Source organism: Gossypium hirsutum, chromosome D09, assembly GCF_007990345.1.
Source record: "Gossypium hirsutum isolate 1008001.06 chromosome D09, Gossypium_hirsutum_v2.1, whole genome shotgun sequence".
Taxonomy (NCBI): Eukaryota; Viridiplantae; Streptophyta; class Magnoliopsida; order Malvales; family Malvaceae; genus Gossypium; species Gossypium hirsutum.
Window position 1 is genome coordinate 43,792,242 of NC_053445.1, and position 13,686 is coordinate 43,805,927.

Consider the following 13,686-nt stretch of genomic DNA (forward strand, 5'->3'; position numbering starts at 1 on the left):
GCTGAATAAAATAAGTAGGGCTGAATGTAAAAAATATTAAATTAATTTTATTTTGTTAAAAATTTAAAATATATTAAAAAGATATATTCAAATTAACGTATTTAATTTTCATCTTATAAAATATTATAGATAATTTTTTATTTTAATATTATATTACTATAAATTACAAAACATCCTATTCTTTTTTTGTGGGATAAGTGTTGAAACTCATTATGCATAAATCTGGTGCAAAGAAGGTTGTAGAAGAACTAAGCAAAAACAAATAATCTTAAATTTTATACAATGCAGATATTTACAGCATGACCAATGATTTGATGCTGATCAGACTAAAATAATTGAAATTTCATATAGATCGATGCTTGTTAATCAAGATGCTCGCGTATATTATAGAATTTAATTATTGGAAAAAAACCAAGTTAAATGGAATTTGTTGGAAACACCGATAAATCAGAAATTTTCAGATCTGATGTCGGTGCTATTAATTATGCAGTCTTTATAAAAGGAAAAAAAACGTCAAAATAATCATAATTCTTATAAGTGTGAAAATTAAAATTATAATACAATAAATTAATTTAAATTGGGTGTTAAAAGTAATTTATATAAACATTTTAGGTCAATCTTTTTATAAAATGTTAAAACATATCATATTGAAATAATAAAGAATAAATATATAATAATTTTAATACAATTCTTCATAATCCTTTCAAGATAACTTAATTATTTTTAATATATTTTATAAATTAAATTTTCATTCACATCCTTAAAATTCACTTGAAACCAGTAACTTGTAAAAATTCTTATTAGATCAGTCGGAACTCTAATTATAGTATTTTTTAAAAAATCAACTTCTTAATCTTATCAAGTATTTACTTTTTTTAGGCATATTTGAATATTATGGATCTATTGTTAAAAAGGTGTAATTAAAATTTATACCTATAAATATTTATTTTCTAGTCGTGCTTGTTTACCAAAATATAATTACATATTAAAAAATAAAAAAAAAACAAATTTAAAGTTATGCAAGGGCGAAAGGTGCCTCTTAAAATGAAAAAAAATGTGATTTAGGTCTTTTAAAATTTATAAAATTATAAATTAATATATGATAAAATTATAGGTTTTTTTTTTGAAAAGAATATGAATAAAATCAACTACATAAGACAACCATTGTCTTTATCTTCCTATAACAAATCTATTATTTCCTTAGGAGCCTCATTAAGAACTTGTAAGCTTGATTTACAATTCATACTAGTTTTAGAAAGACGATCTGCCACCAAATTCTAATTTCTTGGAATATGTTTAATCTTCCACATCCCTTCCGCCCTCACGATGCATTGAGTATTTCTGAGTACAGTAATCCCAGAATCTTCCAAATCCAAGTCAGACAAGATTTGGACGACTTCAAGATTATCAGTCAAGATAATAACTCGTTTGTATCCCTTATTTAGCAAAATAAGAATTCCATCAAGGATACCCTAGACTTCAGCCTCAACCGGAGAATAAACTCTTAAGAAATGAGTGAATCCCACTATCCAATTTCCATCACGGTCCCTAGCCACACCTCCTGTAGCAGCATATACAGAATCTCTAGCCACAGCTCCATCCGTGGATAATAAAAAAAAACCCCAAGTATCATCCGAGATATTTGCAGAATTTGAACTGGGGTTATTCCTTTTATTGCTTTCAATTCGTAATTCATATTGTCGAGCCCAGCAGCTAGAGGTCTTAACCACATCAATTGCTATCCAGGAAATATTCTGAAAGATAAAAAGATTTCTATTCTTCCAGATGCGCCAAGTAATTAATCCAAATAAACATGGCCAAGAGAGCCCATTACCTTGCAATCTTTCATGAGAACAAAGGTTAAGTGAAAGCCAATTCGGAAAAGAGGTAGAAAATAACCTTTGTTTAAGTTGTTCTAGAAGTACAAGCGTCCATATATCCTTCGCAAAAGGGCAATATCGGAGAACATGTGCCAAATCTTCAACCACATACCCACACAATGTGCACAAATTACTGTGTCCAATTCCCCTTATTACACACTCCGAATTAGTAAGGAGTCTTTGCTGAAAAGCCAACCAAAGAAAGACTCTAACTTTCTATGTTCCCGGATATTTCCACATAGACTTCCAGTGCTTGTCTTGAGAATTCCAAGTAGCCTCTTTTAAAGCCCAATAAGCACTACGAACCGAGAAAGCTCCTGAAGTTGACTGAGCCTAAATCACTTTATCTGATCCAAAGTTTGAATGCGGGGGAGGAATATTAATAATCCTACAAATCACATCTTCAGGTAACTATGCATGAAGCAGATCCAAATTTCAGCTCCCATCTAATTTGACAAACTCTCTAACACGACAGTCCAAATCAAGGTTAGTAAAAGATGGAATTTTAGAGATTAAACAACCCATACCTGGAATCCAATGGTCTTTCCAACAACGGACCGTAGACTCATCGCCAAGAGACCAAATTAAGTTCTCACGGAATAACGGCCATATCTTAAAAAGAGATTTCCATAAATGAGAGCATTGATTCCTGCTAATAGAGTTCGAAAGCTATTCTTTCTAATTATACTTAGAGTGAAGGACACTGACCCAAAGTGCATCGCTCTTAGAAACAAGGCTAAAGCCAATCTTCATAAGAAATAACTTATTTTGATCATCCAAATGTCTAAAACCAAGGCCACCCCAAGCTCGTGGTTGACAAATAGAGTCTCACCCTACTAAAGACATTTTAGGATGACCATCTATGCGACCCCAAATAAATTGTCTGACCAATTTCTCAATATCTAAACACACACCTCTCGAAATCATTAGAGACTGCATAAAATAATTGGGAATGGAGAGGAGTACTGATTACGCTAAGGTGATTCTCCCTGCCATAGATAACTTCCTCGCATCCCAATTCTATAGTTTCTATCTTACTGTATCAACAACCAAACTTAATGTATTTTTGGTAACCCTCTCGTGAAGAAGAGGAACACCTAAATACTTGCCAAGATTCTGAACTTCCTAAAATCTAAACATTTGAGTAATTTGATTGCGAACATCACTTGTAGTAACCTTGGAAAAAAAGATATTACTCTTTCTAACACTGATTTTGTGTCCCGAAGTCTCGCAAAACTGATTAAGGATGAACTCTAACAGTCGTGATTGATCTAGATGTGCTTTGCAAAAGATCACCAAATCATCGGCAAAAAAAAATGTGAGATTGTAGGGCCATTACAAGATAACCAAATAGGTTTCTAATTACCGATATCCATTTTAGTCCGAATAATATGCCCCAACCATTTCATGCAGAGAAAAAAGATAAGGCGATAGAGGACATCCTTGACGGATTTCTCAAACAGGTTTAAACTTTCAAGTAGGCACTCAATTCCAAAGGATCTACATAGAAGAGGAAGATATAGCTGACAATCATTTTTCACAAAAAGATAGGGATTCCAGCCGCACTCAAAGAGGTAGAAATAAACTCCCAACTAACTCTGTCGTAAGCATTCTCCAAGTCTAACTTAACGGCCATCCAGTTTTTCCCTTTCCGCTTGCACCGCATAGAATAGATTACTTCTTGTGCAAAAATAATGTTATCAGATATGCTCCGGCTAGCTATGAAACCAGCTTGTTCCTGAGAGATCAATTTAGAAAAAATCACCTTAAACCGGTTTGCAATCACTTTCATAACCAACTTATAAAGCACAGAGCATAAGCTAATAGGCTGAAATTGACTAAAATCTTTGAGACTCTCTTTTTTAGGAATTAAAACAATCAACGTGTTATTCAACTTCTACTCGATCGGTCTTCCAGAAAAGACACCTTTGACCTACTAATACACATCACTGCTAAGAGTGTCCCTCTAACTTTAGAAGAAAAGAGCATGATATCCATCACTACCAGGCGCTTTCAGAGGCGCCATGCCAAATAACGCCCTTTTGATTTCCTCGTTAGTGACATCAGCTTCCAAAAAAGAAACCTCCGAAGAAGTAAGTCTAGGAAAACCAAAACTAGGAATGCTTCTTAAGGTAGGGGGAGTCTCACCATAAAGCCTTTCAAAGAATTCCACCACCTTAGCTTGCAGGATATCTTGATCAGAACACCATTCCCCAGCATCGATGCGTAAGGTAGTAATACGATTAAATTTTCTTTTCTTGATCGTACAACTATGGTAAAAATTTCGTGTTTCTATCACCTAGTTGAAGCCAGTCACAGCGAGCCTTTTGTCTCCAGAGTAAGTCCTCATGGTCAAGAACATTTTCCAACTCATCTCGAACTTCCAATTCTTTCTGAGCTAACTGACTAGAGGGGAAATAATCAAATACCTTTTGAATATTATTAAGCGATTGCATAAGATGTCGCTTGCGTGCACCTAGAAATCCATACATATTCCTGTTCTAGATTTTAGCAAAAGAAGTAAAATTATTTAAGGAATTGACCATATTACCTACAAAATTCCACTTTTCTTTTACAAAAGTGGGAAAAGTGTTGTGTTGTGTCCATCCTGCTAAAAATCTAAAAAGTCGCCCTTTAGATATGCCAAAGTCCGGTCTAGTAGAAAGTAAGAGAGGCCGATGATCATACTTAATACGAGTGAGATGTTGAACTAAGCACTGCAGAAGCGTTGACATCCATTCATCATTTGCTAGAGCCCGATCTAATCTTATAAAAGTACCACCTCGTTTCCAAGTACAAGAGGGTCCATTATACCCTAAATCCTGCAAAGCACAAGAATCGACGAAATTACCAAATAATTCACAATGTTTACCTACGGTAAAGGGACTTCTCTTATCCGTAGAAGATAAAATGGCATTGAAGTCTCCCATAATTAGCCAAAGAATAAACTGGGTTGGGGAGAGAGATTTTAACCCTTCTAAGAAAAACTTTCGTTTCAGCCTATCAGGGTTGCCATAGATAAAAGAGATAAGAAAAGACTTATTAGAGATAAAATTATCAATGTGAAGAAAATAAATTGAGGATGACTAGTAATGATTTGAATTCGAACAGAATCCTTCCATCCCACCCAGATGCCACTTGAAAATCCAACAGCTTTTACTCGATGAGAAGAATTAAAGCCCAGTTGCTCAATAATAAAATTAGCTTTTTTACTGCTTACTATCGGTTCAACCAAGCAAACAATATCTGGTCTATGTTCAGCATTATATTCCCGAAAAGCTCGAATAAAATTCTTGCTAGCACACCCTTGACAGTTCTATGAGAAAATTTTTAGATTTGGTTCTATAAAAAATTAAAAGACAATTAAAAAATAAAATATAACAAAACCCAAACAAATAAAATTCAAAAGGAACAAAGTAAATAAAGCGCAGCAGCCTTACTGCCAAGGGGAATTAAACCCCTCATTTTGCTCATCATCTCTGGTAGAATTTCCAGAGTCGAAATTATCCTTAGAGATAGCCGAAATTCTCTCTGCTAATTGTTCCATGGATTTCTTTAGTGAAATACGTTAGGAGCTAGCATTTTTGAATCGCATGTTAATGCCATGAAGGATTTTGTTCTGCTTACTAATTATGCCTTTAAATTTATTCCCCTTACCCGACCCGGAGAACCCCACCGGAACCAAAGAGCTGTTTATGGACAAAAACATCTTTACTTTTAATGAAGACCACCGCCGAATGCTTGTCGGAGTCGAGGCTACCTACGTCCACCACCACTTCTCCTCTGTTAAACCCCTTTAAAGTCAAGGTTGAACGGTACGCTGAAGACTCCCATTCGACATGCAAGATCTCCTCATCGATGACATCATTTGGCATTGCTTCTGCCGCTAAGGATCTACTACAATTGCCAGGAGCAACAGAGGCATATTGTTTCTCTCGTTCTTGGACATCTTGGTCCACCAAATCCTAGGCCTGTTTAGGAGAAGAATCCCCTAGGCCCAATCCAGTGGTAAGCTCATCTGTAATCTGTATAATCTCATTAGCATTATTGTGAATCAATCTGGAACCCATTTGCGGTCCAGTATTCCTTTTGATAATTGGGCCTAGAATAATTTTAGAGCCCACCACCTTAAATTTACCTTTATTATTTTTTCTATTTAATTTTGACTGACTGTTATTCTGGATACCCAAATCTTTCCTGCGCTGATCTTCATTCAAAATAGCTTTCTTTTTAGAACTCTGAAAATCAGCCATATCTCTGTCATGAATTTCTTTGTTTAAATTCTTATTATTGAGGCCATTGAATCGGGAACCTTCCTTTTCCCTCTCTTGATTTTCGGATAATTTCTGCAGGTTGTCCCTAAATTTACGCATTGATTTCCTTTCTACGATCATCCACGGTCTATGGTTCTCGTCCTTCTTCTCCAATCCTTCAATGTTCAATTTTTTATTCTCCGGTGTCGTCACAGATGAGTCAATGTTCATATCAACCGTAGAGTCAGGAATTCTAAAGTTGCAAATGTTTTCCATATGACCATACCTTCCACAGTGAAAGCAAATAATAGAAAGAGATTCGTATTCCACCTTTTGTGATCGACTATTGATCAAGATTTGGGACACCAATGGCTTTTCCAAATTGACATAAACTGCCATTCTAGCAAATTGTCCCCTCGTCCTACTATCAGTGTTCATATCTAACTTGACCACTTTACCCACAAGTTCTCCAATTTCTGTAATGATTTTGCGGTTGTATAAGTAACTAGGTAAAGCAGGGAATCTGATCCATGCCATCATTATACTTGGGTAAGCCTGTGTAGGGTCAAATGTCATCGTCCAAGGCTGAACAGTCAAATATTGGCCAAATATAGTCCACGGTCCTTCAGAGAGAGCCTTTTCACAATCCAGCTTGTTTTGAAATTTGACTAGGAAATAGCCATTTTCAATATCCATCATATGAATAGGGGTTGAGGGTCTCCATATGCTGTAAATTTTATTCTGTAAAACTGAAAAACCAATATTATGGCCTAGAAGTTTTAAGATCACAGTATTATTCATACCCCGGATGAGGATTTAATGAATCCTGTTCGAAAAAGTAATAGAAGGCACGCCATTCACAATAGTCCTCTGAATGTCCCCTTCCAAAATATCAATAACTTCCTTTCCTTCCAAAATATCAATAACTTCCAAGCCATTGAAGCCACCCTTTGAAGAGTGGCCAACAAGCATGTCTCTCCAAGAAGTAGGTTGATCTGAGGACAGCTCGATCATCATGTCATTACTCGTCTCTTCCTCCTTGTCTCTGAACCTAACCTTCTTAGGAATCAACTTCTCCACAATGGATTTTCCAGGATCAACATTTTCACAAAGAGAAATCGACAATTTCACTTAGGCTAAATATTTAAGTCGATTGAGAAGAGAGTAATTAAATTTTGGTTTATAAAATTATAGTTTAATTCTTAAAAATGATAAAATTCTAAAATATATAAAAATATACGTCAATATAATAAAATTATATTTTAACTCTCGTAAAAATATATAATTTAAATTTACTTCCTACAAAATTTATCCTGCAAAAGTTTTCAATTATATAACGTCGTAAGAATTAAAATAAATAATTAGGTGATCCAATAATAATGATTATTCATACATTAATTACGCTAAATTAAAAAACACGGTAGGTGAAGACCAAAACTCGCATGTATCGCAAGTTGATATAGTCAATATAACCGGAGAAATTGTAGCAATCAGACCTAATTAAACCTAATCAAACCGCACCAATATAATTGAATAATTAAGGTAATTAATCTTGTAGTAGAGATATGTCGAAACATTCCATCGATCCAAAGCAAATCATCATTACATCGACCTAATTATTCTTTTTCCTACATACAACAATACGAGGGAAACTCCATTTTCTTGTTGCTAAAAGTTGTACTTTTTGCTTCGGTATTCCCTTTTTTTTTAAATTTAACTCAAAAAAGAAAAATACAAATAATAAAATAATAACGTAAAACTGAAAATCCACGAAAGAGAGGAAGCAAGGCACGCAGCAGTCAACAACGTAGAAATTCTCCCTCCAAAACTCATTTTCTGTCTGTTCATCAAATTTCCACAATAAAAAACTTTCTTTTTTATTTAAAGGCCGCTTCCTTTCTTCAACCTTCCTCTCTCCAACTTTCTCTCTCCTTCTTCGTTTAACTCTTCTTCTTCTTTCGTTTGTTGGTACAATGCCACAGGGCAATTTAGAAACCCTTGTTTCGGCCTGCGCCGGTGCTTCTTGCGATAACAAAATCGTCTGCGAGACTTTAGCTACCACCCAAAACGATCCAGACGACCACCTCCACACGGCCGACACATCTCTCGACGATGAAATCCCGGCCGATTTCCCGCCTGAATCCTTTTGGTTATCCAAAGACTCCGAGTTCGACTGGTTCGATCGCAATGCTTTTTACCAACGGAAAGAGTCGCATAAAGGAAACTCAGCTCCCAACTCTACCAATCTTAATCCTAATTTAAACCCCGACTCCAATTCTCAACGCTTTTCTGTGAGAAAGCCTAGAGCTTCCATCATCGGATTGCCCAAACCGCAGAAATCTTGCTTTGCTGAGACCAACAACAGGAAGAATACTAAGCCTGCAACTACAAGATTGTTTCCTAAACGATCCGGTTCCGTTAAAACCGATCCTCCAGTTGTTGAACCGTCTTCGCCTAAGGTCTCTTGTATGGGAAGAGTGAAATCGAGGCGAGACCGGAATCGCTCACTGAGAAAGAACCGCCAAAAATCCGCCGAAGCCGAAACAGTTAAAGAGAAAACGGCAAGAAGAAGCAGAAGCGGTTGCTTTCCAAATTTTTGTGCTATTTTTGGGTCCACTGGCAAAGCACGTGAACCACGCAGTCTTCCTCCAGAAGCGCCTTCGCCGCCGAGGAACAGAGACGTTAGGTGTCGCTTGCCGCCAGATGATCGTGAAGCAATATCGATGGAGCCTGAAATTACGGAGACTGAGCCGGTCAGTCTAGGAGGAATGAAGCGGTTCGCATCTGGTAGAAGATCGGAGCCGTTAATCTAAACCGTGTTGGAAAAGGTTTTGTTAGTGGTGGGGCCATAGCTAAGGCGTGGTCTACGGTGGCAGTTTGGGGAGGTAAAAACAAGCACAATTTTCCAATGTCTACGCTTGTCTTTTTCTTTTTAATTTTGGATTTGGTAACAGTTTGTAAATAACAAGTGATTTAAAATTTTGGAATACAAGTTTGTAAAAGTTTTCGTTTAATAAGAAATTAAAAAAAGTGGATTTTTTAAACATAATAGGCACAGTTTTTTGTATTATTAAATTACCTATATATTTAGAACCAAATCATTCGATGCTAAATTTGAGGTGAAAAATGAAGAAAGCAATTTTCTTTCTTTCTTTCCAATAAGAAGAATTTTTTTTTGAATAAAACCAGTAAAATCTAGATGTTGATAAAGTAGAGAAATAGTTTGTATTCCAAAGCTTTCAACCAAAAAGCTCAGCTTTTCTACCATTCAATGGCTGACATGGCCTTGCAGCTATCTGCGCTTTTGAAATCGTTCCCAAATGCATTGCTGCTGTGAAAGATTGAATTTGAAGATCTTATTCTCTAATCTGATTAAACAAAATGAAAGATTGAATTTGAAGCACTTATACTGAGGGTGAGTTTAAAGTTGGATGAATGAAGCAGGATACATAACATGAAGACAGAGAACGGAAGTGCATTACTGCTGTGAATGAACAAGGTAGGTGCATTTGGTCTAAGTGCGTAGTCATTGCCACAAATGCATGCATGTCAAAGCGCGACTGTAATCAAGCGTGTCGTGAAAGCACTAAACATTTATTAGCATTCAAATTTCAGTGGGGCCTCATCATTTTAAAGTCGAAGCTGCAGAGTAGATATATTGGCATGAGGGTACAACATTGTAGGCATAATTTATGATTCCTGCGTGAGTTGTGGTGCAGCGGAGCGGAGTGGAGGGTGAAGTTGTTTTGAATGTTAATGGGTAACCTGAGCAGTGGAAAAACATGCATCATTTCCAACTAACTGAGCGGCAAACCCAAGGGCCACTGGTGTCACTATGCTCTTAACCTTACTAAATTAATTTCATTAATAGTAATAGTCACTGCGAGTCCAAATTGAAGGACACATTAAAACATATCTGATATTTCGACTTGATTGGGCAGCAACTTATGAAACCTCAGATATTTGATTTTGGTTTTATTATTAACTGCTATGATCCCATTATGTATTACGGATACTTTATTTTCTGATGCAAGCTACTTTCGTACTCTAGATTTTCTAGTTTGTTCCTTCTGTTAATAAAAAAATCACCCATCATCATTCTTACCGTCACCAGCTGATGCAATGCCAAATACCAAGACCATCACTATACTAAAATATTATATATTCAAATTAAATTTTACAATTAATTTATATTATTTGCTTAAAATATATTGTATATTTCTAAATATTAATAATGAATTACAATATTTTTATTGAAATGTCATAATACTAATAAATTTAATTAGATGCATATTATCACTTTAAAATGTCTAAAAAAAATTAGAATAATCTAAATAATTCTTAAACCAAACTTTTTATCAGAAATTTTATTAAGTAATGGTCAAATTAACCCAAGTCATACAATTGAAGAGGAGAGATCTTAAATCAAAGCAAAATTTAGTAGTATTTTTGGGCTTTACAAGTGATTTTAAAAACACTCTTTAAAAGAGAGGATGAAACCCTTTTTAACTTGTACAAAAGAAATAATACTCTGTATTATTAGTCTTATGACACATTCGTTTTACGAGTGAAAGAAATAAAAATACTTGAGCAATGATTTTCTTTTGAAAATATAATAATTATTGTTAAAATAATAATAATAATAAAACAGTAAAAAGAAATTGTAAATGAGCAAATTGAGACATTTGGTTTTTGAAGGGCCAAAGTTCGAGTGTGATTTTTATTTGTTTAAAAAATTAAACTACCTGCATAACTTTACAAGTTCTTTATTTTTGTTATATAAATTTGATTTATATTTGTGTTTTTCTAATTGAGTTGGTGTTCGATTAACTCATGGCACCAATTTATTTTATTTATAGTATAATAGATAATATATATTATTTTTTAACAACATTATATTTAGGGGCATCAAATTTTTTTACCATGATTCCTAAATTCTTCATCTTTATTTTTCAACGAGGAAAGCATTTGAAAAAGTACCACAAGGAAAGTGACGCATTCATCAAAATCTTTAAGTGAGATTTGAACAAATATTTCCAAAGCATGTAAAACGAAATCTTAAACCTTAGAACATGAATTGCAGAAGGCTAAATGTTGAATTTAGAATAAAACTCGTGTTGAGCAGTTGGTTTCAGATGATCTAGAGTTCCTATATTACTTGTGCATTCTTCTTAATTTATTGTCTCCGACTGCAGCTTTACTTGTTCTTGCAAGAGTCTGAGTTGAGCTCGTAATTCAAAGTATCACTGGGTTCTACACGATGGGATTTTGTGTTGTTGGTGGGGGTAGGTTGGGATAGCGCTGCTAGTGTTGGGGGTGTTGGTGGATAACCAACAAGGTATGTGCTATTTTGGTTCGTATAGTATGTGTTGGTTTGGGTGGCATAGTGATTGGGATGCGATGTGCATATTAAGTGCGACTTGATGGACGGTTGGGTGAGCCCCTTTTGTGGGCGAAAGGATCGCTCATGTGAAGGTATTACTCTCAGCAAGAATGTTTGGGATAGAGAGGAGACACAAATAAAGGTGATGTATTTCCCATAAATGGAAGATGTGCATCATTGTAAAATTAGAAATTAAGCAGAACCAGAACCAAAACAAGTTTTAGTAACATATTTGAGCTCTACATGTACATTAAAAATACAACGTAAATAAATTATTTGAAGTAGAATTAAACTATATTTAATTAATCACAAAATAGAATTATTACAATATAAACAAAAGGTTAATTTTTCATTGCTTTTGAAAATTGTTATGAAAAAGTGCTTCTGAAAACTTTTGTTTAAGATTTAAGTGTATGCTTTTTAGAAATAAAATGTTCATCGTAGACATGATATTGTTAAGTAAAAAATATGCATTTAAATGATCTTAAAGTTCATTTATACTATTATTTAACATCTTGATTGAGTTGGTGTTACTCTCAACCGAGTCACCCATTCATTTAAGAAATTACAAAAATATCATTCCATAATTAAAATAAGTAATATTATCTGAGGGTATTTTAGTCTTTTCACTTAAAAAATCAATAAAAATATGCATATGGTGAGATATGAACTCATATCAATTGCATTAGAAAAACCTTTAATTTACTACTCAATTAAAACTTTATTTTGTTATTTTTATATATTTTAATTTTATTATGCACATTTTATTACCTCCATTAGTTATATGTATGTGTGTGTATATATATATATTAATAATGCATTTTATTGAGTTGGTGCCACAAGTTAACTTGACACCAACTCATGATTAATGACAACACCATGATAATCAATTTAATCTAATTTTTTTCATTTTAATAACATACATATTTTATGTGTTATTATTAATCAGTTTCAAACAATACGTTTCATTATTATTATTATTATTTAAGTAGGCATTTGTAATTTTCACACGCATACGCGTGTGATAAGATTTTTAGTTAATATTATTATATTTCAATAAAAATATAAGAAAACAATATTATTAATATTTTGATATATCCAATATAAATTTTAAATACTTTTTAAACAAATAAAATAAATTGTTATATAAAATATAACAAACTAACTTTACCATTTCAACCTATGTCATATTTGATTAATTATATCAATCTTTTAAAATTTTGTTACATAATTTTTTATCCAATAATGTAATTATTATTATTATTATATTATTATTATTATTATTATTATTACAATGATGACATGTTTTTCTTTATTATTTTTGTTTTAACAAATATGTACAAATATAATAAAATAATTTATGATAATTCATTGTTAATATTATAATTTATGAAATATAAATTTTAAATATTTTTAAGTAATTAATATAAATTATTTGTAAATTTTAATTTGAATATATAAATCATATTTACCTTTTATAATTATTATAAATGAATGAGAAATTTATAATTTGATACATGAATTAGCTTTTGAGAACAAAAAAAATTATTTTTTTAAACTTTTTTTGTTTGGTTTGAAAAGTTATCTATTCACCATTACTTTTGACTTTAAAAATATTGGTTAAACTTGAAAATTACTTTTGAAATTGAACAGTAAATTGGCACTTAGGATCAGTTCCTCATTGTTTAAAAAAAGTACTTCTGACTCTAAAAGCACTTTTAAAGGAAAAACTGTGAAGAACAAATTATTTTTGACTGAAATTTTTAGTTTTTCAGAAGTGCTTTTCAAAAGTACTTCTGAAAAGGAGTTGAAAAGGAGAAGTTAAAAATTTTAACTTTTCCTCACCCAAAAGCACTTTTAGTGCTTAATTACTTTTTCACCCCTCCAATAACATGGTATTTTTATTTTTTTTCTTGGTGCTTAATTACAATTGTGTTAAAATCATTAATTAAAAATAAAAAAATATTTTTTAAAATACTAATTACAAATATTTAATGGTTATATTTAAATATTTAAAATATAGTTTATATATTCTAATTAAATTTTATAAATAATTAATATTTATTGCTTAAAAATATTTAAAATTTATATTTCATATATTAAAATATTAACAACAAGTTATAATAATTTTTTATATTCTTACTAAAATATAATAATATTAACTAATTTA

General features: G+C 32.7%; 2 protein-coding genes and 1 long non-coding RNA gene across 6 annotated transcripts; 1 reads left to right on the plus strand and 2 right to left on the minus strand.

The window, feature by feature from the left end:
* Positions 1-1,100: 1,100 nt before the first annotated feature.
* LOC121220919 (uncharacterized) lies at positions 1,101-5,760 on the minus strand. 2 transcript variants are annotated; one of them, XR_005918190.1, is made up of 3 exons: positions 5,596-5,760; positions 4,029-4,702; positions 1,101-3,618 (listed from the first exon to the last, which is right to left on the minus strand). It is a non-coding gene; the product is annotated as an uncharacterized lncRNA (long non-coding RNA). The 2 variants fall into 2 exon arrangements; XR_005918189.1 differs by having other exon boundaries at positions 1,101-4,702.
* An 85-nt stretch (positions 5,761-5,845) lies between these two features.
* On the minus strand, positions 5,846-6,709 carry LOC107907683 (uncharacterized). Its single transcript, XM_016835016.2, has one exon. It carries the CDS (start codon positions 6,707-6,709, stop codon positions 5,846-5,848), a length of 864 nt encoding a protein of 287 aa, XP_016690505.2.
* A 983-nt stretch (positions 6,710-7,692) lies between these two features.
* On the plus strand, positions 7,693-10,175 carry LOC107908696 (uncharacterized). Of its 3 annotated transcripts, none has more exons than XR_005918191.1 (2): positions 7,693-9,018; positions 9,426-10,175. XR_005918191.1 is itself a non-coding variant. In XM_041100799.1 (1 exon), exon 1 carries the CDS (start codon positions 8,107-8,109, stop codon positions 8,944-8,946), a length of 840 nt encoding a protein of 279 aa, XP_040956733.1. In that variant the 5' UTR covers positions 7,693-8,106; the 3' UTR covers positions 8,947-9,120. The 3 variants fall into 3 exon arrangements, 1 of the variants encoding a protein (XP_040956733.1); XR_005918192.1 differs by having other exon boundaries at positions 9,578-10,171; XM_041100799.1 differs by lacking the exon at positions 9,426-10,175 and having other exon boundaries at positions 7,693-9,120.
* Positions 10,176-13,686: the final 3,511 nt, after the last annotated feature.